Source organism: Lathamus discolor, chromosome 1 (assembly GCF_037157495.1).
Source record: "Lathamus discolor isolate bLatDis1 chromosome 1, bLatDis1.hap1, whole genome shotgun sequence".
Lineage (NCBI taxonomy): Eukaryota > Metazoa > Chordata > Aves > Psittaciformes > Psittacidae > Lathamus > Lathamus discolor.
In genome coordinates, this window is record NC_088884.1 from 87617464 (window position 1) to 87643637 (window position 26174).

The following is a 26174-nucleotide window of genomic DNA, read 5'->3' on the forward strand; positions in this document are numbered from 1 at the left end:
AGATCAAGAACAAGACACCTTTTTTCACTCTTTTTTCTCTCCAGCTCTCAACTGATCAGTTCAGAAGTTCTGAACATTGCTCAGCAGCTCCTAGACTGAAAAAATACCTCAGAAAGAAGAGCTGAGTGTGACCAGAGCGTGTTTAGGACTGCTTGACGGCACGGCACAGAGAACATGTGGGCTGAACTAGCCAACATATGTATGGACTGGGAGGGAGAGGGTAAAATCAGAGCAGAAGAGGAGGTGGAGGTGAAAGCCCAATTAATGGGGTGTGAGAATACGCAGCATGCATGCATGTGTGTTGGAAGGGTTAATGAAGCTCAAAGCATGAAGAACTTTTTTCAGCTCCTGTATAAGTTACAATAGCAAACAAAATCAAGATTCTTGCTTTCTGACTTGGATGATGATACTGCTTCCAGCAGTTATAAATGAAACTGAAAGCAGATCTGTGCAGATAATTACAGCACAGTGTAGGTTTAAACATGTCAGTTGTCCTATAGGACTTTTTACAGAATCTATCATCTATCACATGAGACAGTTCTTGAAAGCATTCACTGAATTCAAACCTGGTTTTCCTGCTATTCAATCCTATGTGTTTGGTGAAGTGATCAATAACCCAAAAGGAATTGGATAAATACTGAAGCAGAAGTCACAGATCAAAGGGATAAGGAAGGAATACCATCTTTCTCAAGATTTCCTGCAGTTTTATGTTATCAACAAACCCAAGTGTTCCAAGTTAATCAACATCACAAAGTCACAAAAGGAAATGTATTTGTTAGTTACTACTTCCCTGATGGGGGCCTACGCTGCCTTCCCATTGCTATGCAGTCCATTCCCTAAGAGCCCTATGAGTAGCACACCCAGCTTTGGGTCACACACCCATAGGGAAATCAGGATTCATTAAAAATAAGTCTTGATTATTTACTCTTCCATTATTAGCCTGTCTTGATTATCAGGGTGCCTGCAAGATATATGATGATTACATTAACATTAGCCAGCAGTGTGCGTGTGCAGCCCAGAAAGCCAACCGTATCCTGGGCTGCATCAAAAGAAGAGTGACCAGCAGGTCGAGGGAGGTGATCCTGCCTCTCTGCTCTCTTGAGACCCCACTTGGATCATTGTGTACAGTTCTGGTGTCCTCAACATAACAAGGACATGGAGCCATTGGAGCAAGACCAGAGGAGGCCACAAGGATGATCAGGGGCTGGAGCACCTCCTGTATGAAGACAGCCTGAGAAAGCCAGGGCTGTTCAGCCTGGAGAAGAGAAGCTGCATGGAGACTTCATAGCAGCCTTCCAGTATCTGAAAAGGACCTACAAGGATGCGGGGGAGGGACTTTTCATTAGGGACTGCAGCAACATGACAATGGGTAATGGGTTTACACTGAAACAGGGGAAGTTCAGGTTAGATATAAGGAAGAATTTCTTTACTGTGAGGGTGGTGAGGCACTGGAACAGGTTGCCCAAGGATGCTGTGAATGCTCCATCCCTGGCAGTGTTCCACGGCCAGGCTGGATGGAGTCTTGGGTGACACAGTTTAGTGTGTGGTGTCCCTGCCCATGGCAGGGAGGTTGGGACTAGATGATCTTAAGGTCCTTTCCAACCCTAACTGTTCTAGGATTCTATATATCTGTAAATACAAAGTGCTGTTATGCAACCTGGAGAAGTTTCATACCTTCCCAAATCGTTCAGACTATCCCAGGATTGAAAGCTGACTTCTGCTGGCAGCTTTTGCCAAGACAAAGCTAAAGCTTGAATCTAATACTAAGCTCCCCTAAAGGCCGCAAGTGCTTTGGTTGCTGTTGCACTCACAAAAGGATCTAAGTGGTCAGGGTGGTAGGGAGAGCAGGTATAAACTCTATGTCATAAAACCTGAGGGAAACTACTTGCTTTATGCTGCAAGTTAGAAGGAGCAACTCTTTGATCAGAACAGAGGCCACCATCATAAAAGAAACTGAACAAACACCCTCAGATAAGCCACGCTGCCCATGCCAACAGAAGCTCTCTTTTGTAACTACTCCATCTGATTCAAGGCTGAGAAAACAATGCAGAGTGATAATGTAACACAGTTGCTTTCATTCAAACTGGACTGGGTGGCTCAAAATATCATTCCCAAGCCTAGCAACTTAAATGGATACCTGAAGTAACAAGCAAATGTTGCAGCCCAGTATTAAAACACAGTATTAAATGGGAGTGAGCGTCACTGCGGCCCTGCTTGGCCTCAACCAACTCAGTGCTGGATCGGCCCTTTGCTGCCATTTTCCAGCCTGGTGCTGCACCAGAAAAGAAGGGCAACTCCTTGCTAATAGCTCAAAGGGTAAAATCCAGCCCTGGCACCACCCTTCCTGAGCCCAGGCAGGTTAATTAGGGGCATTTGGATGGGCTAGTTCTCTGCTGGGCTGCTTGTACAGCCACAGGAATCTAATATGTGTTTTGTTCTGTTGTGGTTTAAGCTGAACCCAGGACATGTTCACAGAAGTCAGGCACCTCTTGGGTCAAATGATGAAAAACCAGGCCACTTTTCCACGCTTATCGCTTGAAAAAAGTGACATATTTTCACGTGTGAACCATGAATATCAGGTGGTAAGGCTGAGGTTACCTGTATTCACTTACAACTCTGTTTTCTGCTTCCTGGGATTGCAATGAGTAACAAATAAATCACTTGTGCTCATATCTCTACGTAAATCAGTAAAAACCAATGCATTCAGCACAGGAGGACAAAGGGATTATTCTTGTCAATCTTCAATCATTTTTACAGTCATACCAGGAAGTTGTAGGTAGCTGGAACATCCAGTTTATTCCTTGGATCACATCAAAGTGTCATCTATGGAGGTGTTTATAATGGTATTGTACAGCTTAGACCTCGCACCTGAAGATTAGAGGTTAAGAACTACAATTGTAGCTGGATGACTGAGAAATACAGTAACTTACTAGCAGTGCTGTCACAACTAATACAGTCATTATTAAGGACTTAGAGGCCTGTATAAAGATGTAGGTTTAGGTGGGATGTAAGGAATGTAAAGATGGGGGGGGGGGACGACGACTGTGCAGACTTGCTTTCCTGATAAGTATTGGTGCTTTGAGATTTGTTTTTAAAAGCAGTGTTTCATTTCAGAGGTGCTGCAGACATGGCTCATGTTTTCCAATGCTACCCAAATAAGCACAAAGACACCACTTAGGAATAAAGTAATCAAGTAACAACAAGCTCTTCGCATTTCTGCAAAATATAACTGCAATGGACACTACTGGTTTTAAACACTAACACGTCTGTAGCGTTCCAGTTCACCGGAGCCATTAGCACTCCTTACAGTCATGCGTTTCTGTGGCTAAAAACCTTTTCCTTGATTTCCATCCTGTTTAAGGTGAAAAACCCCTATGACGGTTCCTTCCGTGAGCACGCACTGATTGCCTGTAACTGCCACAACTTCTGTTACTGTAGGACCTGACCCACATCAGTGGAGGCAGCAGTTTTCTACAGATGAAAGCCCTGGCCAGTGGCCTGAGGTAGGAAAAGGCATCAGCTGACACAGAGCTCACGGCCAAAGTGACACGGGCATCCTGGCACTTCCTACATTTTTAATAATACTCCACCAACTTCCTTTTAAAAGAGGGCTGAGGAGATGGCTCCGAAAGCGCTGTGCACTGTTGAGGAGAACATCACTTGTGACTAGCACTCTTCAGAGCTAAGTGTACTTGTAGACAGCGCAGGTAGAGCTGCCCCACAACCTGACAAGGAGCAGCCTTATCGTTCTCCCGGCAATTTTAGCCTGACCAAGAGACTCAGGGCTAACCCCGGTCCCATCAAAACACTTTCTGCCTCGGACTGGCGCACCGCAGCAGACGCCATGCTACGGAGGGCCGCAGCTACCTCAGCCGCGGGGCGGAGCCGGGCCGGCCGAGAAGGGAAGTCGGCGCGCAGCGGCGGGTGATGACGCTAAGGGCGCTTCCGGCGTGGTGATTGAGGCACGCACAGAAGAGGTCCCCGCGGCGGAGCGGGTGCGGCGAGGGACGGTGGGGCCCCAGCCCGCACCGGGCGTGGCGGCGTCGCGTTTTGCGGCGGGAGCCGTGCCCGCCGCCGGTGAAGGCGGCAGCGGCGGCAACAACAGCAACGACGGCAACGACGACAAGTATCGCGAGAGGTGGCGCGGCGCCGGCCCTAGAGGTGACCGAGACAGCGGCGGCGGCTCCGGGAGCCTCCTCCTTCTTCTCCTCCCCCTTCCTTACCGGGCGCTGAGCGAAGCGGATCGGCGGCTATGGAGAAGGCGGCCGGCTCGGTGTCGGTTGTTGTGGCGGCGACCGAAGGAGGTGGTGACGGTGGTGAGGCCGGGAGCGCTACGGCGGGGCCCGGTCCCCCGGAGGGGCTGAACGGCAGCGCCGGTACCTCGCCGTCGTGCTCGGCCGGGGCGGCGGCGGCGGCTGGGCCGATGGGGCTGGTGCGGGTGTGCGACCTGCTGCTGAAGAAGAAGGTGCCGGCGAAGGCGAAGCGGAGCGGCCGGGCGGGCCGGGCGGCCAGCAGCAGCGAGAGCGGCGGCGGCGGCAGCGAGAGCAGCAACAACGGTAGCGAGGAGGAGGAAGACGAGGAAGACGACGAGGAAGAGGAAGAAGAGGAGGTCTCTGAGGTACCACAGGGACGGGCGAGACGGGGTACCGGAGGGGGGAGTAGGGAAAAGGGGCGGGGGGGGCTGTGGGGCCGGTAAACGGTGCAATGACCGGGATGGGGGTCTCGGTGGCGGGGTAGGCCCGGGGGTTGCCCTATTGCTTTCATTCTATCACTGCTGCATGCTCCAGCCTCTCCGGTCTCTGCGGGCTCCTGCGTCGGAGGCAGGAAGGGGGCAGCACCGGAGCGGCCTCGTGGCGGGGCGGGACCGGACCAGGGACCTGCGCACGGCGGGACGAGTGTTGCGGGGGGGGTGCCGCGCTCTGACCGCCTTTCCCTCCCTCCCTTCCTTCTACCCGCCGGTGTGACCGGGATGGGGGGGCCGGGGGACCTCCTGGAGCCTCCCCCGGTTTTCAGCTTCCTTTGTGGTTTTGGGTATGTGGGGCGCTGCTGCAGGGAAAGGCGCCCGAAGCATTGCACGTGCCCCTCTACCCGTTGTGTGGTGTCTCCGTGTGAGGTTGCCACGATTTATATCGGAGCAGGAGAGTGTAATGGTGGAAATGGTGCCGGTATGCCCCGGGCGAGGTGTTGGAGAGAGGCTGGAGCTCTGAGCACGTTGGTAGACACGTTTATGCCCCTGGGTTTGGGAATAGGTCATCCTGAGGAAAAGAAGTTGGATGTGCAGCTGAAGTGAAGGCTGATGAAGAGCCCTGGGTGCTTTACTCTCATCCTGCGCACGCTTCAAACCTGATGGCACCCACTATTCCCATGCAGCGTTGAACCACGTACAAGGAAGCATTATTACCTTGTTTTCGTTTAATTTTAGGTTTTTCAGGTAGGTATTGCTGGAAAAGGCCAAGCAAAACTAGAAGCTCTCTTCCTGATGTATGGTCACACAGAGCTGCTTTGTATAGTACCTTTAATTCTGTAACCTTCAAAGCTGAATGTGCACTTGGGTTTTTCCTTTATTTTGGGTTGTTTGTTGTTTTTTTTTGTTTGTTTTTCCCCCCTCAAAAAAGCCCACCTCAGGTTTGTAATTTGTTGTTCTGAACTTTACTTATAAGCAGTTTGGCTTTAAAGTGATATATCTGATTTTGTGTTAGAAATTAAAATGAGCAGGAAGAAGAGGAAGGAAGAGTCTGATAGATTTAAGGCATGGCTGGGCTGAGATGGTGATAGGTTTTTGGATGGTTAAGAACCACTGCATTGTATTTCTGCAGGAGTTGATACAGGAAGCATTTTATCTAACTTGAGGTAAAGTGCACACATTGAGTGTGCAATTAAGAAGTAATTACCCTTGGCATTTTGTATCTTTAGTGTTAATTTTTAGGAAAGTGGATATCCTTGTGTAGATAGAAGTTTTGGGGTTTGAAAGTTAAGATAGGAAGCTATGGTCATGTGCTGAGCTGTGCAGTCTAGCAGTCCTGCAGGTACCTGAAAAACTTTTAATCTCTTGAGCATGTAGTAAAAGGATGAAGGCCTTTTAATGACTGCAGGTGTATGGGTTGATAGTTAAGCACTGAGGTGAGTTGTGTGTGATGGCAACACACACCTTCATGAGAAGACCTGCAGAGAGATAAAAAAAGGCAAATGTACATTAAACTACCATGAGCAGCAGAAGAATGCTTCACTGTTCTCTGACAGAGCGACACATGCTGTAGGTTTCCAGCAGTTAAGAAGGCAGTTTTGCATCTGGAAGCTTCCCTGATGGTTTTCATAGTAAGTGAAGGCTTTCCCAGTCTGGGTGGTTTGGGATTAAATACTAAGCAGGGGTAGGTAAATGATAAAAAACGTAATAGTACTTAGTTCAGTAAGTTCAGGATAGTGTACATCTTGTCACATACCTGCTAGAACAATTCATTTTCCTGATATTCAGGTTGCTTGCAAAAGGCTGTTGTGGTCTTTCTCCCTGTGACTCCAGGATCAGATAAGGCAGTTTGTAGGATAGGCACAGCTGAAATCACAGTTTTTGGGAATGCAAACAAGAGGAAGGTCTGATTAATGGGGCAGAGGTTCTAACATCAAAGTAGTTCCCAGCAGCTCGTGGGGAGGAAATGTGTTTTGAGTGTTCTCAGGGAAAGGGAGTTTTGCTTGTCTGAAAGCAACCTGATGTTTAATTTTGGCTTTTTAGAAGCTTTAAGTTAAAAAAAAAAAATAAAAAATTACTGAGGGATTTTTTCTTGGGATTAAAATTTTCTTTAGTTCAGACTTAGTTGAGAAGAGAATAGCTTGTTTGGCTTTCAGCAGTTAGATTGTGGTCTTCTGACCACGGGCAGTCTGGAAGGCACTTAAAATGAAAAAACACAAAGAAATCCAAGTTTATGGTTTAGCTGTGAATGGAAACTTGTGGAAACACTGCAGAAGACAGTGCTCCCTACAAGTCCTTCAGTTCATTATCTCTCTATAAACTTAAGACAGTTTGTCTAAGTTTTATGCCTTTCCCATGCTGAATACATTAAGACTTCTCTAGTCTCTGAAGTGTAGTACTTCTTGATTTGACTACTAATGAGTCAGCTTCTAAAAATCAGGACAGTAGCAACAAGTCCAAGGAGTTATAATGGGAAACCTGTCAGGTACTAAATGACAAAGCCCCCATGAGTGGAATGACGTTGTTTGGTTCAGTTGCTGCTGAGCTGATGGAATGGAATAAAAAGTTGTGATCAGATGTTTTCACCTTAGATCTCAGTGTGGAGGCATAGGTGCTGGGTGAAGTCGAATTGAAATTTCATACCAACAGCTTAATGAGCTCCTACTACAGTGTTTGGAGCAACGTCCAAGGTTGCTTTTGGGAATTCCAGCAAATTGCTGGATTCTAGGTAGTGTGGTCTGGTATTGTCTGTAAATGGGAAATTGCCTTGTCCCTAACCACCAGTTGATTAAAAAAAGGTGAATCTTTTCAGTTTGCAGGAAGAGGGATCTTAAAGTAGAAGTTAGATACTGGGAAGGTCTGCTTGCATGCTTCCTGGCTGAATTGTGGCTTCAGTTTATGAAGGATCGCGTTCAGTTTTCACAGAAGCAGCCTCTTACACTGCTCAAGGAGCTGTACGGTTGTTAAGTAGGACTTTGTGCCTGTTTAAGTGCCCCTGCCATCAGGTGATAGTTCACAGGGAGTGTGTGTTCAGGCAAAAGCTGTATAGGTGCAGGGACACATAGGGAAAATTTAGTCAGTTGACATGTTAGATGTTGAAGGATGAGGTGAAGGGATATCTCTGCAGATGAGACAAATGAAAGCTGACATAAAATGGGAAGCTTGAGGATGTTACTAGGATTTGGAAACTGATGTTTCCCTTTTTCTTGTTTGAAAACATGGTTTAGCAGTTCCTTTCAACAGGCTCAGATAAATACAAATATGCGGTTATCTTGGAAGTGTTATTTTGTTCAACATTAGTCTTGAATAAATAGTGAAATAGTACAAAAAAAAAATGAGCAAGTTGCTACTTAAAAATCTGATGTCAGGAGTGCATTAGGGCTTCTCTTATTAAGCACAGAAAGGTTTAATTGTATTATAAAAACTGCTTACAAGCTTATATCAAGTCTTTAAACCTGCAGGATGTTTGCTGCTGGCAGTAAAGTTTATAATTGCTTTTCCTAATACAGTATCCATTTTAAGAGTTCCTAAGTTCAATTTTCTCCTTGAGCAAAAAATCTCATGACGATTAGATCTGCATAATGTTCAGTCACATTAACTATACCTGAAAGTGCTGCCCTGTGTAAAGGATGGTTTTGAGATGTTCTGACTGTTTCTTGTGTGTTTTTGTTTTGACTTGGTCCTCCTAGCTGCTGTAAATGAAAGTTTTTATTTTCTCAGCTGCAATTTAATTAGTAATGAAACTGTCTAGTAAGAAGTAAATAAAGCAACAACCAGTTCTCTAGAATTTCTTGATGCAGAAGAAACTACTTTTAACTTCTTCAGCTTCACGTGTAAGGTGTTAATCCACAGGCTTGGATTTACTGCTGTGATTTCAAGAGCATCACAGGCACATGGTTGTAATACTTAAATTGTGGAAGTCTTTAACAGGTTAAGTGTTGATTTTGAACACAGAATTTATTTTACAAATTACTACTTTTAATCCCAACTGTTTTAGTTAGAATTCAGGACTAAAGCCTGTGGATTCTGTAGGGCTGCTGAAGAGCCAGTATATTTCCCTTGACCATGCTATAGTATGTTCTGTGTGCTATTACTTTCATCTCCTTGTGTCTTCAAATACATGACTGAACATGCAAACATGCAAATAGTTCAGCTCTGTCCTTGTGGCGTGTGCCACCCTGATGGACACTTCAGTCTTGTGTACTGCCAGGTTGTTCATGCTGTAGGTATGCTGTTTATGTAAGTATGCTGTTTATGTTTTTTTTCCCTGTACTTGGGCAGTTTTTTACCTCTACCATTTTGTTCCTTGCCTTCAAAAGAGAAAAATAATAGTGAGATCCCATTTTTAAAAAGTTTAAAAAAATAAAAGCCCCAAACTTGTGTAAGACCTAAGGTGGTTTGGGCATTTTCCTCATCAGTGTAGCTACTGTAACATGTAGCTTGGTCTAGCAAGTTACCTTGCGTCCTGCTCACGGCAGGGGGTTGGAGCTAGATGGTCTTTAATGTAATGATGTCTCTTCTAACCCAGACCATTCTTTGATTCCTCAATTGAACTGATGTGGCTAAAAAAACAGGTGAGCCACAGTAGGGTCCATGGCATAGACTACTTTTCCATCTCTAGGAAGAATCTTGTCATGATACTTGAGAAATGCCAGTTCTCACCTGTATGTTACATGCTCCCAAAACAAAGCCCACTATTGGAGAAAATATTTTCATTGGATTGGTGCTGTGGGTGAGATCTTGGTTTTATTTTTCATGAGGGATATGGTAAGTATGATGTAATAGAACTGGCAAGAGCATCCAGTAATTGCTTTTGTAGAGGAGTAGAACTTGAAATTCCTGGAAGGACGTAAAGTATGTTCTCAAAAATCCCTGAAGGAACGGGACTGATGGGGCTCTTGGGTGAATCATAGAATCCCAGACTGATTTCGGTTGGAAGGGACCTTAAAGTTCATCCAGTTCCAACCCCCTGCCATGGGCAGGAACACCTTCCACTAGAGCAGGTTTCTGCAAGCTGTGTCCAACCTGCCCTTGAATACTGCTAGGGATGAGGCAGCCTTATCTTCTCTGAGCAACCTGTGCCAGGGCCTCACCGCCCTCACAGGGGAGAACTCGTTCCTAACATCTCATCTCAATCTCCCCTCTGTCAGGTTAAAGCCATTCCCCCTTGTCATGTCCTTGCAGGGCCTTGTCCAAAGCCCCTCTTCAGGTTTCTTGTAGCCCCTTTAGGCACTGGAAGCTGCTCTAAGTTCTCCTCAGAACCTTCTCTTCTCCAGGCTGAGCCAGCCCAGCTCTCTCAGCCTGTCTCCATAGGAGAGGTATTTCAGCCCCTCACAGCATCTTTGTGACCTGCTCTTGTGTTTGGGGCCCTTAGCCAGGTTTCACAACAGTGGAATTGGCTGTAGCTGACCCCGGGAAGCAGTAGCTGAAAATATTTAACAACCCTTCCTTATTGTTCCCAGGTCTAGGTTTCATCAAAATCAGCTTGGAAAACTGCAATAATGACTTGAGTGGCTTTGCCATTTCCTGCTAACAACCTTTTAATTGCTTCTGGCATTGTCCTGTAGATGATGACTAGCGTATGCCCCCACATACTATGTTACCAGAATTCATGAGCTGGGTAGGAGGTCGAGTGTTCCGTTAACTGGCTGAGGTGGTAAGCAAAGATAAACCAGTGTCTTTTTATGTGCACGGCAAAGATCTAGGGATGCAGAGCTCATCAATGGTGTCTGGTCAAACCTAGTGCATAATTTTTCAAAGACCTTAAAGTTTTGGGTTTTTTTTTTGTTTTTTTTTTTTTTTTGTCTACTCTATTGATTTGAAGTTATTAGTGAATATCTGGGTTTAAAAATAAGCCCCCTGCATAAAATGACCTCTTGCAGAAGGTGGAGCTAGGTATTGGTAGCACCATGTGAATTTGTTTACTTCCTCAGCTATTCCTTCAGGAAATGTCCTTATAAACAAGATTTCTGTGAGCAGGCTGGAGCCAAATACCCCATATTTTAAGCTAGTAACTTAGTTCTTTAAAGAGAATGATGTCTCTGGAAGAGATGTAGCTGAGAGAATTTCCTCATCTGCTGGCTTTGAAGGCAAATGGGATTATGTATGTTCGGCTTTTTCCTCTAGCTGTGTTTTAAAACTAGAACTATTTGTGCTTGTTTAGGGTATAGCTGATTGGGAAATTGGATTTAGGAATTGGAGAATCAGTGCTGTAGATCCAGGATAACAAAACTTGGTTTCTGGTGTTGAAAGAACAAGCCCTTCTAACTTAAAAATAATACACATTTGGTATTAGTGCTTTAGGCAATTTGAGCAGAATCTCTGGCTGCCTTGGCAGATGTTCTGCTTTTTTTTTTTTTTTCCCTCTTTTTCCTTCTCCCCCCTGCAATGATGTGCTTTTGGTTTCTTGATGGTATGGCATTTTAGGTGACTAAGTTGAAATAAGAAGTTGACTATGTGCTGTATCTGTAGAGCTTCTGTACTACATGGGACTTCTTTGTCACATCAGTAATTGTGAATGGGGAAGGCAAACAGTTTGGGTAAGGTCATTTAACACATCTGCTTAAGGGGAATAAAGTCTTGACTTGTGGTTAGCCTTAGCAGTGCATATAAATGTCCTGTGCTGTGTCAACAGGAGTGTTGGAAAAAAAACCCCCATGGCTGACTAATGCAGAGCAGTATTTCCTCTATGTGTTCACTTAGTAGTTAGTGCTTTGTGTTAACTGGTACTCAGAGAGGTTATCTCAGTATTCCAGATGTTTTCAGCCCCTTTTTCCCCCCATATGCAATCCTAAACCGGCAACTATCTGGAGAGCTAAAGCTGTGTGGAGTTTATTACTAACCTGTTGTGTCACCTTCTTTTTGCATTAGGTAATAGAATTATAGAATCATAGAATAGTTAGGGTTGGAAAGGACCTCAAGATCATCTAGTTCCAACCCCCCTGCCGTGGGCAGGGACACCTCACACTAAACCATCCCACACAAGGCTTCATCCAACCTGGCCTTGAACACTGCCAGGGATGGAGCACTCACAACCTCCCTGGGCAACCGATTCCAGTGTCTCACCACCCTAACAGGAAAGAATTTCCTCCTTATATCCAATTTAAACTTCCCCTGTTTAAGTTTTAACCTGTTACCCTTGTCCTGTCACTACAGTCCCTGATGAAGAGTCCCTCCCCAGCATCCCTATAGGCCCCCTTCAGGTACTGGAAGGCTGCTATGAGGTCCCCACGCAGCCTTCTCTTCTCCAGGCTGAACAGCCCCAACTTCCTCAGCCTGTCTTCGTACGGGAGGTGCTCCCGTATAATAATAGTTGTATATATAGTTGTATATAATAGTTGTGTATATATATATATATATAGTTTTATATATAGTTGTATTTAATAGTTGTATACCAGGCTAAAAATCAGCCATAAAACCAAGGGTATCTTTAATATATCTTTCTTTGTGCTTGCAGTATTTTCTTTTAGGCTGAATGTTGTAATTAGGATGATTTTGTTTGCATTACCCAAAGCAGTTTTTGACAAACTCAAATTACTGGTGTTTGTTGTGCAGGTGTCTTTCCTCTGCTGTATTTTAGCTGAATCCTCAAGTCTCTGGAGGATAATGGTGTATCCTAGGAAATGAGCTGAAATAAACCTTGATTTTTTTTTTTTTATTTTTTTTCCCTGCCCCACCCCAGTATCTTAGGTTTTTGTGGTGTTAAGCATCAGGAATGGGTAATGTGTTCAAATATTCAGCTGTCCAGATGCTAGAAAGAAGTTTGGAGTATTAAGTCTGATGAAATGTCACTATTTAGAGTGTCACTTTGGGGTTTTGACCTCCATTCCCCTCAAGTTGTACTTGGAACAGTCAGAAAGTTTAGTGTCTGTTTTTTTGTTTTTGTTTTTTTTTTTTTTTTTTTCCTTAGGGTAAAATTAAAGGCATCTTTCACGCCATAATATGACTGCTTTCTGCAGAGGCTACCTTGTTTTTGAGCTCAGATTTATTTCCCCTTGCCCAAATAAAGCAGGAAGGATTGTTTCTGGGCCTGGACATCTGTCCCTTTACACAGGAGGTGTTCTGTGAATTGTTGCCTCAGCAGAAGGGGAACATCTGAAAGCTCTCTCTAGGGCAGGGAGTGATTCAGAGATAGGAGGAAGGTCCTTGCCGTACTCCCAGTTCTTCCCACACACCAGAATAGAACTAAACCCTTTCTTTAAGAAGCTGGAGGTCCCCAGTACATCTCTGTCTGGCAGGTATCTGGTGACTCACATGTTTTCCTGTCCTGGAGCTTTACCATTTCAAAACTTCAGGTATTTCTTTCCTTTTGTTCAGCCTTGTCCTGAAATGCTTTGCCAGCTGAATTTTCCTTTTTATGCTCTTCTGCAGGTTTGAATTGTTCTCCTCCACAGAATGGTGAACAATGCTTTAATGAAGTTCAGTGTGTAAAGTCATGATGTAGCTTAGCTTTTTTTCCTCAATTGCTTGGTGGTGTTCAGCCTCTGTGGTGTGGGAGCTGCTCCCACTGCAGTCGGAGGAGTTGGGCTTGTAGGAAGGTTGCAGTGAGCATGCTGCTGCTGCCAAGAAAGAACAAAAAGAGAGGCATTCAGTGCTCCTTCCAGCCATTTGGGAAATGACCTTGTTGAAAAACCTCAGCAACAGAAGAAGGGTGTTTACAGCTGATGGGTTCTTTGATCCTTTCTGTCAGGCAGTGTTAGCAGCGCTTGTGCTAAAACAGCAGAGAGACAGGAACTTGGGCAGGGTTTTTGGTGGAACCATTCATTTAGATGCCTGTCAAAGTAACACTTGCATTGTCTTTGAGGATTTGAATTGTTAAGAATGGTACAGATATGAGAATTCTCGTGTTAGAGCAAGGTACTGATGCTTCCTTTGGATCTTCCATTTGAACGTGGCTGGCACTGGCCTGGAAAGATAGATTTCAGAGAAATATTTTTGTGTGCAGCTTGAAAACTCGAAAGCTTCTTGAGATAAAATCAGCACTGATGGTTTTCTGCCTCTGATACTTGTTAAGGTTCTGAGAGTGTGTTAGGGATGGGGAGAAAGAAATAATAAAGCAGTGCTATATAAATATGTTAACATGCTTTGGAGTATCATTGTTTAGTGCAGTGCAGGAAAGGAGTCACTTTGCATTCTGACAAGCATGAAGTAGTCACAAAGTACAATTGTGATCAGTGTGGCAGTTGTAATACAAATATCCAAGCTAGTTTAAAGAGAGAGAGCTCTCAATGTAGCAGTCTGATAGATGAACATATGCCTTCTGTCCATCTCCATCACTAATAGAAGTGAAAGTTGGCATAACAGCATGCTGGTATTTTGGTGAAGCATCAGCTTGATAAAGGAACTTCTCAGTGATAAATATGGTGCCAAATTGTATGTGCCAAACTTGGCAAAAGGGCTTTTGTGAAGCCTGGGAGGGAGTGGGGGGGGAATTTTTATGCTTCTGTGTAAAAATCACTCTACATGTGCTCATGGCTCCCAGCTAAGAAGGTGTGTTTGTGGCTCCTGGTTGAGCTGGATTCTTGGAAACGCACCAGTATGTGTGCTGAAGTTGGGTTCTGCAGACATATTTGGGATGACCTAGTGTAGTTACTTGATCTAACAGCTTACCTCTGCTAAGAGGGGGAATCTCTTCCTCCAAGTTCTTCCCAGGTGTGCCTTTAGGCTGGTGGTGTTTCACCAGTTATCGCTACAGCAGGTCACTGGCCAGAAAGGTACAGTGGGTACAGAGGGACAAGGGGGAAGAGAGCTGTGTGGGTCTTTTGTTCCACTGGTCTTTCGAGTCTGCAACTGAGGTGCTGCATCAACTCGGGACAGTGCCTTGTTCAGCTCTTGCATGTGTAGCTGAGCATTGGTGGAACAGCTCTGCCAAGTGCTGTGCTTATTACAAAAGTTAATACAGATGCTAATCCCTCCTGTGTTTTGGAGGAGTGTGTGCTGCTCTGTACCAGCATTGCTCAGTTAGGTAAGCGTCTGGCCAAAACCATGGTTAGGTTGCAGATGTCTTTGCCTCCAGTAACTTCATCAGCATTACTGGTTTTGAAGAAGTGTGTGGAGTAGTACCACTTGGTAAGCATTGCCTTCAGTGAGTTAGACTTGAGGGTAAGGTTACCAGTAGTCCACTGAATCCGAACCCCCTATTCTTTTACATCTTAAATGAATGCTTTTTGAGAAAGGCATCAAGTCTTTGGCAGTGCCTTTCATTGTAATCCAGAGTTGGGCATTGCAGAGCGTGTGGTCTTTCCAACCCTGGAAAAGTTGTTAATAGAAATACTTTGCGCAGTTGATTTTTGTAACAAATATTCTGCCCACAGCCTGGGATGCAGTAAATTACTTTTTTTTTCTTTTTTTTTTTTATAGCTTCCAATGCATTTACTAAATTTTGTCATAGTAAAATAATTCCTTTAGGCTCTGATTTGATTGAAATAACAGTGGAGGGAGCAAGGTTTTGCACAGGTGTACGTGTTGGTTGTTTTGAGACTGCATAGCCAAAATTGCTAAAAATATATTGCGTTACAGCAGGTATAAGAGAAGGCATCTCTATTAGGGAGCTTGCATACCATTATTAACTGGGTAAAACTAAAAAGAAACTCCTTGCAAAGCAGGAGCGTCAAATAGAGTGCATGGCTAGAGCATACGTTAAATGAGGATGGTTTTGATCTTCGGCACATAATAAAGTGAACATATCTTGGATTAGTACAGATCTTGGAATTTGAGATGTGTTAGTATGAGTGGTTTTGGACTGTATGGGACTCCTACCTGTGAGATCATTACTCAGTTTAGAGGCTATTCACAGTCTACTTACATTATACCTGGCTTTCCTGTTGCTGATATGTCACATGTGGAATGAGAGAGGAATATGTATATAGATTTGTTTGAAGAAGGGTCCTTTCTATCCTATGTTGCCCATCTTACTTGTGTTTAGCCCCAAACCAGATCTCTTTAGTCGTTCAAAGTTCTTGGATTAAAGGCTTGGAACTAAGTGTTGCCCAGTGAAAACAGACTACTTGAAGTGAGAACTTTAAGGAAGTTCTCTTACAGAAAGCTCCCCTTAGACAAAAATGTGTGCAAGTAATCTTGGACTTCTGTTGAAAAACCCTCTTAAAATGCTGAGGTAATTCTATGCAGTTTTGTATCACATCTGCACCTTTGTGGAAGTTGCACTGATTTTGCATTGGGCAGCTACTCCACAGTAGCATGTGGGAGCTCCTCTGATAGGAGAGGGAATAGAACGGACAAATACGGAGGCAGAACTGCAGGAGTATATCCTGACACAGTGGCTTTTTGATGGTGTTCTTGTTTAGTTCATCTTCAGGGCAGTGCTGTGGATGGGTAAAGGTGTTTTGTTTTTTGGGTATGGTGTGGTGGTTTTGTTTTGTCTTATTGTTTTGTTGTCCCCCCTCCTTTCTCCGTGCATAGATTGGCCTTATGGAATTGAAATCCAGAATAATGGGACTGATGTGAGCACTTACTGGGCAGGATGGCTCTTGGCTGATGAGATTCCTCTATGCTGGAATGCTTCTTACTTACTAGGCTATAAAACTGTTCAGATGCTAGTTTCATTTAGGCGTAGATGAAGACTTATTTCAGAAATAGTTTTATATTGTGCATCTACCTTCTGTTTAGAGGTGGATGGTGTAAGAATAAGAAGCTGCTAATAGAATTTAAGGCTATGAACTTACAACTCTTGACTGACTGACCTTTGAATCTCCTATGTAGTAGTAATGCAGAATGAATCTGAAATCCCCAAACTATTTCTGGGAGGAGATAGCACCTATTTGGAAATGATTTTCTGTATGTGGAGTCACCATGTTCCCTGATCCCACCTGAACCTGATAGTTCATGTGAGCTACAAGGTATACTTAGCTAGCACAGTATTTCTGTTAAGGGAGAACAGATCTGAGGATGCTTTTAAGGAGGGAATGGGGCAGCGTTATTCCATCAGACAGGTCATAAACATCTGAGTCTGCTGTTAGTGGTCAGTCTTTAAACCTTATAAGTTTTATGCAGTCTTTGAAATTGATGTAAAAGAAAACTTGGGATGTGTTTTATCTTGGCACTTCCAAAGGTAGTTAAGTACAGCACCTTTGAAAGATACTAGTTTTCTTGGAGCTGTGGACAACCTAGGTCTCTAGAATACTTTAAGACCTCATAAGGATGAGAATTTCAACCTCTCCAGATTTAATATGCTTACTAAAATGACTAACACTGAATGACAAGTACTGAATGAGGCAGTCTTGGCATGCCTTGCACAGCTGTCCAGGCCAAGTGAAGAGTGTGCTGGGCAGAAAGGCAAGATCTGTTTTGGGAGAAAGCTTTGGTTTTGAGTGAGAAATAATCTTGAACAAGCAAAAAAAGTTGCTACAGCAGAAAAATATGTGGATTTGCTATGGAAGTTTCCTTATCTGTGGGAGGTAATGGAGCTGAGAGTGGTGTGATAGTAAGGATGGACAACAGGGATCATCTGGTGATTGTGAAACTCCATGAATGCTTCATGGCAGGTTTTGGCAGAGAAGTCTGAAATTCCCTTAAAGAGATATGGAATTATAAGGATAAGGGAATAAAAAGAATTTATAATAGAAGTATGTGTTAATCCCAGTAGATTGATCAGGTTAAAGCCCAGCATCCCTGTGCACCCTTATCCCCAATAATAAAAAATAAAGGAATAAAGTAGGTTTTAATATTTATTTATTTTTTTTTTTAGTATTGAATTCACTAAAGCACTTGAGGATGCTGGAGGTTTAGTCAGGCTGGCAGCTGCAGAGATGTGATTGCTGCAAGAAGTGAAGAAAAAGAAAACAATATACTTTGTGAAAATAGGAACAGCAGATAAGGGTCATGATTTGAGATTTTCCTGAGATTTGCTTTTCGATTTACTTCATTGGTTTTGCTTTTTTTTTTTTTTTTGTTTTGTTTTATAATCACTGAGGATCAAAAGTAAGGAGTTTGAATCCGTCTGGAGAGAGAAGACCAAATGGGAGGTTTAAGGCTTCCCCCTGCCATTGTTATAGGACTAAGGCAGCTTGCAGAATGCACCAAGTGGTGACTGATGCAAAGAACTATGAAGTTGAGGTCATGCCTTTATGGTATAACAAAATTTTTGTATTTAGAAAAAGAAATTAATATGACAAGTAGCAGAGAAGAACATGTTTAGTATCTTAATGGTTACCTAAGCCACCTACTGATACTATGGAGTGATGAAAGTGATACACGTAGGGGGATGTAGTTCCTAATGAAGGTCAATAAATACCAGTGCGTTTACTTGGAGCACTGTGTACCATTAGGGGTGTCTGCTTGGGAAAGCACTTCTGACTTGGAGGAGGTTTTGTTGCATTTATATGTTTTGGTGATCCACTTGTACAATGTCTAAGATGGAATAAATAAAGTCCAGACTACAAAAAGCCATCCCTTCAGATATGATGGCTCCTGAAGACCTGACCTTTGTTGATTATTCCGTAGCTGATTTCTTGTGATACATAACATGTCTATCACAAGATAGATAATAAGACTTAAGCAATAATAATACTTCAGCAATAATACCACTTAAGAAATAATACTCCTCTCCCAGTATCAGTGCTAAAGCTTGGGACAGAATCTCTAAGGCATTAAGTTCATAGGTACTGTGCTACCATTATCTACTGCTTTTCTGCTGCTGATGTGGATGTTTTTCTCACCCCTGTGGTCTTTCAAACACGTTTGAAGCAGCCTTTGAAAAAGCTATCTGAATATTGCTTGCATCATTAATATAAACAACTGTTCACATATCTTATGGTTTTTTTGGTCATGTTAGAAGGGGGAGCTTGGTCATTTGGAAATTCTAATGATGGAATTTGCATCTTTGTGGATTGGATTTTCTGAGCTCATGGATATTAATCCATGTGAAACATAAGTCTTCTCTTTGCAAGTGAACCCTGTCATATTCTACATATTCAAATATATTTTGTGACAGATGCTTCGGTTTTCAAGGTCTTTCCTGTGACAGTGGTGGGATTTTTGCCTGTTGGCATGCTACACTTAACAGAAAACCAGAATGTCACAAAATATGGGCTGGAAACCTACTCTTCCTTTTGGTCTTTACTGTCTCGGGAATGTTTTGATTGTATCTGAGGTAATCTTGTTAGGACTGTCTGCCTACTGCTGTGGAGAGAAATCCTTGGGAAAGCTGTGCTGAAGGGAATAACTGAGCAATGATTTGTACTACATTGAAGGGCTATTTTTTTTTCTCCTTCTAAAAATGATTTCTATTTTCATTAATGAATACACCCCCTGGTTCTTCTGAATGAGGTGTTGGCATCTGCTTGGGACACAGTTTAAACAAGCCAACCTTGACACTGAGTTCTGTGACTCTGAAAACACAAAAAAGAGTGTTTATATGCTTTGGGATGGTTCATGACCAGTACAGCTTGATCAGCTGTAAAGAGATAACAATGTGCTTTTGTGATATAAGAGTGGGAATTGTCTGACTGGTTGTTCAAATGCTTACATTTCAGGGTGCTAGAATCTGTCTCGGATCAATTGTTGAAATGCTTGTGTTTCAGAGTGATGTAATGTGAGCAATGTCAGTTCAAAAGCCATGGTGGCCTTTGTGGGACTAGAGGATGGAACCAAGAATTTTCTTTGAATGCTCAAGAGCCAGTAGACAGTTTTTTAGCTTCACACTGTGCTTCATTCTCTGTGGAGAACTGTGTTCTTGCAAATGCTTTTATCCTTCCTTCAGTAAAGTTATGTGCTTCCCACTCAGTTTCAGCTACCAGTGCTGTGTGGAGAACACACCATAGAGGAAACCAACATTAGTTTGTACTTATGTCTGGGTCTGGCTTTCACAGAATACTGTCTCTGGATTACCTTTGGTTTTACATGTTTCAGTGTAGCTTGAAATAGGACTTCCTTTCCCCCCCCCATTTTAAAGCAGTGCTGTGCTAAGTTTATCTCCTGAAGCTGCACTTCAGATGTTTATTCTCCCACCTTCTGTGTGGGGAACATAAGGGCTTTGTTATGTTTTAGGCTGGCAGAATGTGAGGGACCATAATAAAACATGATGGATGCACATGGCTTGGGGAGCTGTGTTGTGTGAAAATGCCACTTGTGCAGAAGAGGAGGCTGCTTTTTAGTAGTAGGTAGTAGTAGATGAGTAGTGATCAGATCATGCGCTTCAGAGTAAGGCAAAATAAAGGTATAAGCTTTCAGATAGAAGCTGAGATGTTTCAAAAAGATACCGTTCTTTAGCTATACAGCTAGTTCAAGTAATTCATAGAGCTGGACTTAATGAAGAAATGGATTTGTATTCACTTGTGTAGAACATGAAGATATGTTTCCTGACCTGTGTTTAAAGCCCAAAATGGTCCAGTAGAAATATGAAAGGAATTAATCACAGACGTCTAAGTATATTTTTGTTGGTTTGTTTTCCCCCTTAGATGATCCCTCTTTTTCTTGCAGGAACAGAATGGATGGCTGCATTAACGCCTCTGTTTTACTGAAGGTCTCACAGTGTTTATGCCTTTGGAGCTTGATATTCCATGCTATAAATGTTTCTGGAGTACCGAGTCAAGTGGTGAAGTTATTTGGCAAACGAGTTCTTCTTTAAAGCCTTCACCAGAGTATCTTGCTAGGGGTTGGAGTATCAAGCTTCTGAGTGTGAAAGCAAACCAATGCCGAGTGTGACTTGCTTGTAGTGGAGTATCTAGCTGATAAGGTTTGTTGTTGCCCTCATTGCTCACATGTAGAATCTGTCTCCCCAGGGTATTTTTGATGCTGTACATCAGCTTGAGAAGCTCTGAATTAATTCTTTGTTCTCAGGTATCTGTTAATTTTTTTCAGTGTTTGGAAGACCAAGTAACTAGTCTTTTGAGACATGAGTGTTAAGTGGGAGGTGGTAGCAGCTTTTTGTGTATAAAGGAATCCTTCAAGTTGGCAGCAGTAGCTTTGTGCTTGGGCTAACACTTGTGTTTAATGGCTAGGCAGCATGTACACAAGATCAGTTGAAAGGAGCTGCTAATGATATTAGAACCTCTGACCTAAAAGCTCTGTTGCAGAGGAGCCGTGGAATTCTGTCCTGTGATTCTTCACATGGACAACAGTTTCTTATGGGAAGTAGATTGTGAAATGTAGATGTCTGGTGACTCATTTCCCTCAGGGCAGCTAAGACCTTCTATTAATCTTCTTAAGTATCTAACTGGAGGTTGCAGAGCTTCTGCTTCCATAGGTACAAGTGCCTGATGAAGTTTGGGATCTTGCAGCAAGTGATTCTAAGGCAGACTGAAGTGGGTTGAAGTCTATGGTAAATGTTGGCAAATGTTATCTTGTCCTCAGAGTTAATGTCATATAAGTCATTAGATGGTTTTCTTAATGTTTTTTCAAACTTAAAAAAACATCCCAAACTGGCTAAATAGCAATGGCTGGATTTACCAGTTACCTTTTCCACTATAGTACATTTGAAAGGAAACTGACCAGCTAAAGAGGCAAAGTTCAGAGCTCGGGAAGGTATTCCATGAATAGCATAAAAATTCTTCCATGACATGAATTATTTAGGATATATTAAGCCCCAAAACAGTGTCAAAGATGAACAATGTGAACAAAATGAATTCTGTTTAAAAACCTATGAAATCTGGGATGTTCCCCAACATAGAAAAATAGCATGGACTGCCCGAGCAGGTGCAGAGTTTGTGTAAAATGAGGGACTTCATGGTAGGTGAGTAGAATGGGGGTTTAAGGAAAAGAATTTTAATGAAAAGAATATAGCTGTGCCTAAAATCTAGATGATAAACTAGAAATTCTCTTTGTGATGGTAATAGTCAGTCTGGTCATCTTCATAAATCCAGGTAAGGATATTCTTGCTGTTAAGAGAGTATTTGTTAGCATTAGAACATATTCTTTTAATATTATGTTAATTAAAAGAAATTGATTGCTAGTAGTATTTCTTCAAGGAAAAATGTGAATTTAATTCCTTTGACCATTGGACCCTTTTGTGCTGAGCTCAAATGTGCTCATGAGAGAGGAGGTTTTTGTGGGGTTGACAGGATTTATTGTGCTGTATTTTTAGAATTGGAAAATTAAATATTTTGAGAGCTGCAGTTATGATTGCTCAATGATTCTGACCTGGTATGTGCAGAGTGGGTACCACTGTCACCTGGTGTTTGAAGGAGTGTGTAAAATGACATGTTTTTGGGCTCGGTTGTCACTTAATGTTTTGGGTAAAGCAGAGAAGTGTGGAGATGATGATAGCTCTCAAAAAGACCTTGTGGAGAACATTCTTCAAGTGGTCAGTACCTTTGTTATTATCTCATTGGCTATTTTGAGAATTCTTGATTCCTCCCTGCATTAGTCTTAGGCAGTGGAGCAGAAAAGGATGGGGTTGTTGGAAGCACAGTGGTTGTGCAGCACTTAAGATGGGTCAGTTGTTTTTAGGAGGTTTTGCTGTAATAGGAAGCCAGACTGTAGCATGGGAAGAATTGTGGGCTGTGTCGTAGATCTGCTTATTGCAAGGACTGGTGTTTTGTGGCGTTACTTGTTTGTTTTGTTGTTTTGTTTTTTTTTTCTTGTTTGGTTGGTTGTGTTGGGGGTTTTTTTTCTGTTGTGTGTTTTTTTTGTTTTTGTTTGGTTTATTTCTTAACACTTTTGAGGAGTGGTTAGGATAGTATGGTGATAAATAGAATCCCAGACTGGTCTGTGTTGGAAGGGACCTTAAAGCTCATCCAGTTTCAGCCTCCTGCCACGGGCAGGGACACCTTCCTCTAGATCAGGTTGCTCCAAGTGCTGTCCAACCTGGCCTTGAACACTGCCAGGGATGGGGCAGCCACAGCTTCTCTGGGCATCCTGTGCCAGAGCCTCACCACCCTCGCATGGAAGAACTTCCTAACAGCTCATCTCAGTCTCCCCTCTGTCAGTTTAAAGCCATTCCCCTTGTCCTGTCCTTACAGGCCCTTTTCTGAAGCCCCTCTCCAGGTTTCTTGTAGCCCCTTTAGGCACTGGAAGCTGCTCTGAGTTCTCCCCAGAGCCTTCTCTTCTCCAGGCTGAACCAGCTCATCTCTGTCAGCCTGTCTCCAGAGCAGAGGTGCTCCAGACTTCACAGCATCTCCGTGGCCTCTTCTGGACTCACCCAGAGGAAATACGCTCAAGGGGAACTATCCAGAGTGTACTTCACTGGGTTAGAATGGGTCCCTTACAGTGTCCCCAGGGATGCTGATGTGCACTTCAACACTCTGGGACCCTTAAGCATGGAGAGAGAGGTTGGTGCAGGGGCAGGAGAGGGAGGGGTGATATGAATACCATGAGAAGGAGCTGGTTTCCGTAGGTTTTCTCAAAATTGTCCTTCTTCCCTTCACCCCGCTATGTTCTTTGTAGGGGAGCGGATCCCCGGCCTCCGCCTCTCTCCGTCCTCGCCTCTCTGGATCGGTAATTGCCCGCCCTCCGCGGGGTGGAACAGTCCATTTCCTGTTCCCGTGCTGACAGCGGGGGGGTGGGGGGTGGGGGGTGGGGGTGGGGAGCCAGCGTGCTGCTGCCGGGTGGCCGGTAGCCCGTCCGTCTGTCCCGGCGACGGTGGGGGCGGGAAAGGGAGAGCGGATCATGGCCCGGCGGTGAGGCGGGGCGGAGGCGGCGGCCGCCGCCATGGAGGCGTACGTGCTGGAGGACATCCTGGAGGTAGGGGCGGGAGAGGGCCGTAGAACAAAGGGGTGCGCGGGGCCGTTGGCGGTCGAGCCCCCGGGGAGCGGCAGGGCCTGCGGCGGCGGCGGGGCCTCCCCCAGCCCGTCCTTAGTCCCGCCGCGGAGCTGAGGGTTGGATGGGTCACACAGCGGGGCCTAGGCCGGAGCGCGGGGCCGTCCCCCGAGCACGGCAGTAGGGGCTGAGGGGACTGGACACCGGCAGTTGGCCCATTGGGTGCCTGGGGTGTCTGCACATAGACATAGGGGTGCTGCTGCTGGGCAGGCCCGGGGCCTCCTTCCCGCCGCTGTGGGATGCTGCTCACTCCATGAGAGGCACCTGGAGTGCTTGGGGTGGTACTGTAGTGGGATGGCTGCAGCCCTCCTGCAGGACATCCCTGTCAGTACTGGAGGGATTGTTTCTTTTATCCCCACCATGTTTTAGGCCTGTATAATTGCTATTCCAGTGTTTCCAGCTGTCGCCAGTGTAGCCTGCCTTTATTTTCTCTGCAGAAGCAGGTCTTGCCTTATGAAATAAATGTCATTTTCCCTTTCTGTGAGAAACACTGTTTCAGTCACATGAAGAGAGGCCTGCCTAGGAATCATGAAGTGAAACTTCTATTCCAAGTGGCAAAGATTTCTAGTCCAGATTGTACTTCAAGGAAATATCTTTTCCTGTTGTTTCTGTGTTTTTTGTGGTTTTGAGAGCAAAACTGTGGTTTCATTGCCAATTGACTTTTCAAAATATTTGCATATATTATTTATTGTAACAAGAATCTGCTCCTTTATTAGCTGCTGTCAAAATCTGAACAAAACGGTGCTTTCAGTGATGCTTGTCCTCTAGGATTTTTCCTTCATGGCCATACTTTTGTTGCTCTAAAGCTTTTAGATCAATGGAAATAATTACTGCTTATGTCAACTTCCTTGTGAACCTTTGAACTGTTAAGCATCCGGAATGCTAACACAACTGCTCAGTTTTGTGCTGAAGAAACTGGTACAGGTGCATGAACAAGACATTTCTACCACTATCTGTCTGCATGGCTGGGTTTCTGTGGAGAGGTTGGATGACCAGAAGTATATTGGGCTTTCTGCCACCGGACAAATTTCACTACTTCACTGATTGAACACTGAAAACTTTTTCTTTTTTTGTCTGTCTTTATTGTAACTACAGTTGCCATGTGCAACTTGATAGTGTGTTAAATTAATAAAATATTTGGTATTTATTAATAGCCTTGTTTGGAAAGGCAATTAGCAAACCAGTTTTGTCAGTATAGCAGTGTTTTGGCTTTGTGTGTGTGAACTAAATGATTATTTCTTGCTTCTCAGAGTAGGATGCAGTGACTTCCCTGTTCATAATTTCATCTCGCATTCTCTTCCTGGTCATGAGACTGACTGTATCCAGGTAAAACGTCTTCAAAAAACCAAGTATAGCTTCTCTGACTTGAGATATGTGTAAACTAAGACCAAATTGGTTGGTGGTGAATCTGAAATACCCTGGTAGCAGTGGAGGCTGTCCATCAGTTATTAATGAATTAGTGGAAGCAGTGTGTTTGTCCTGCATTCCCAGTAAGGGTCCAGAAGTAAAACTTGGTTCCCTTAAAGCTTGCTTCTGCTGTAACTTCAAACAGTCTGTTTAGAGTGTGTTATGTTTTGCCATTTTAGAGCTTTTTTCTCCTGTGGAGGAGGCTCTTATCTTCGTCTGAAGACAGCAGTGTGAAGATGGAGAGAACTTCTCTTGCTTAGGCAGCAGAATCTATGTCAGGACTCTGTTCTATTGGACAGATTTGGTACTACTTAGTATTTCGTTAAACTGGAGGGATCAGTCTTTGTCTCTTCATAAAATCTTCAAGAAGACTTTTACCTCTAAATTGGTTATGATTTAAAACAAGGAAAAAAGGCCTTTTCTGTAAGGTGCTAGTTATTTTGAGTTAGCACAGAGACTGGGGTTCCAGTTGTGCTAGAGGTCCTCAATGTAAGCAGCAGATGGGGGCTATTGAGGCAAAAATCAGTCTTGGATTAAAAAGGTAGCCAAGTAATCAAGTAGTTAATTGTTTGCATGTTCTGGCTTGCCCTAGTGTTAAGACTGCTTCTTGGGAAGAGAAAGAGGCAAGATGAGGTAAAAGCATAGGGGTGCTCAATGCTTAACCTGATCTGGCTTTGTTGCTCTTGGCTGAAGATGAATGTTGCCTTAGCCTTGATGCTTGAATCTGGTATTGAAATAGCTGTGTGGGGAACACAGTTGAATAAAATTCAGACACCATGGGGTTAATACGCAGTTAGCTTCTGTTCGTCTGGTTCTTGTGATATGTGTATCTTGGCCATACTTCTTCGTTTATGTGTGACCTAACTGACAACAAGGCTTTTTGTTGTTGGTATAACCTTTCAGGTTTTGACTCATACATGCTAGCAAAGGAATAATTATGTTACAGGAGACCTTAGTGTGGCATTCAGAGAGAGGCAAACCTGTAGCTGTGTTTTTGAGGCTTGAGTTAGCCAGCAGAGACATTTTCTCTGTTGGGACACAAGGAGGTGTGTTTTGTCCTGACAGATGAGGATGTGGTGTGTGTTGTTGTATGCTAACAGCACAGAAATCCACTGAGGCAGCTTATGGCGGTAGAGGGGTGAATTTATATTCCCTGTGTTGGTTTGAGACTTTTCAAGGGAAGGAACTGTGTGTTTTGACCTTCAGGTTCTTTGAAAGCTTGTTTGTGCTTGACTTGAGGGCAGCAGATTGGAGTACAACACAAGCCTGAATGTGGCAGTTTCTGTATGTCCTTAGGAAGGGCATTTATTTCCTTCAAGTTAAGGTAAATACCTTTTCCCTACTTTGAGCTGAAACTCAAAATAATTGCAAA

The 26174-nt window shown here is 43.7% G+C and overlaps 1 protein-coding gene across 4 annotated transcripts in view; it reads left to right on the plus strand.

Annotated features, from left to right (window-relative positions):
• Nucleotides 1-3948: 3948 nt before the first annotated feature.
• ANKRD17 (ankyrin repeat domain 17) overlaps nucleotides 3949-26174 on the plus strand; it is a 93311-nt gene continuing 71085 nt past the window's right edge. For 3 of the 4 annotated variants that reach the window (XM_065685194.1, XM_065685201.1, XM_065685214.1), the window contains exon 1: nucleotides 3949-4618. In XM_065685194.1, the coding sequence (XP_065541266.1) occupies nucleotides 4253-4618 (366 nt within the window). In that variant the 5' untranslated portion in view covers nucleotides 3949-4252. Of the gene's footprint in view, nucleotides 4619-23229; nucleotides 23321-26174 lie in introns of those variants that run through there. The other variant, XM_065685206.1, reaches the window with a different exon arrangement.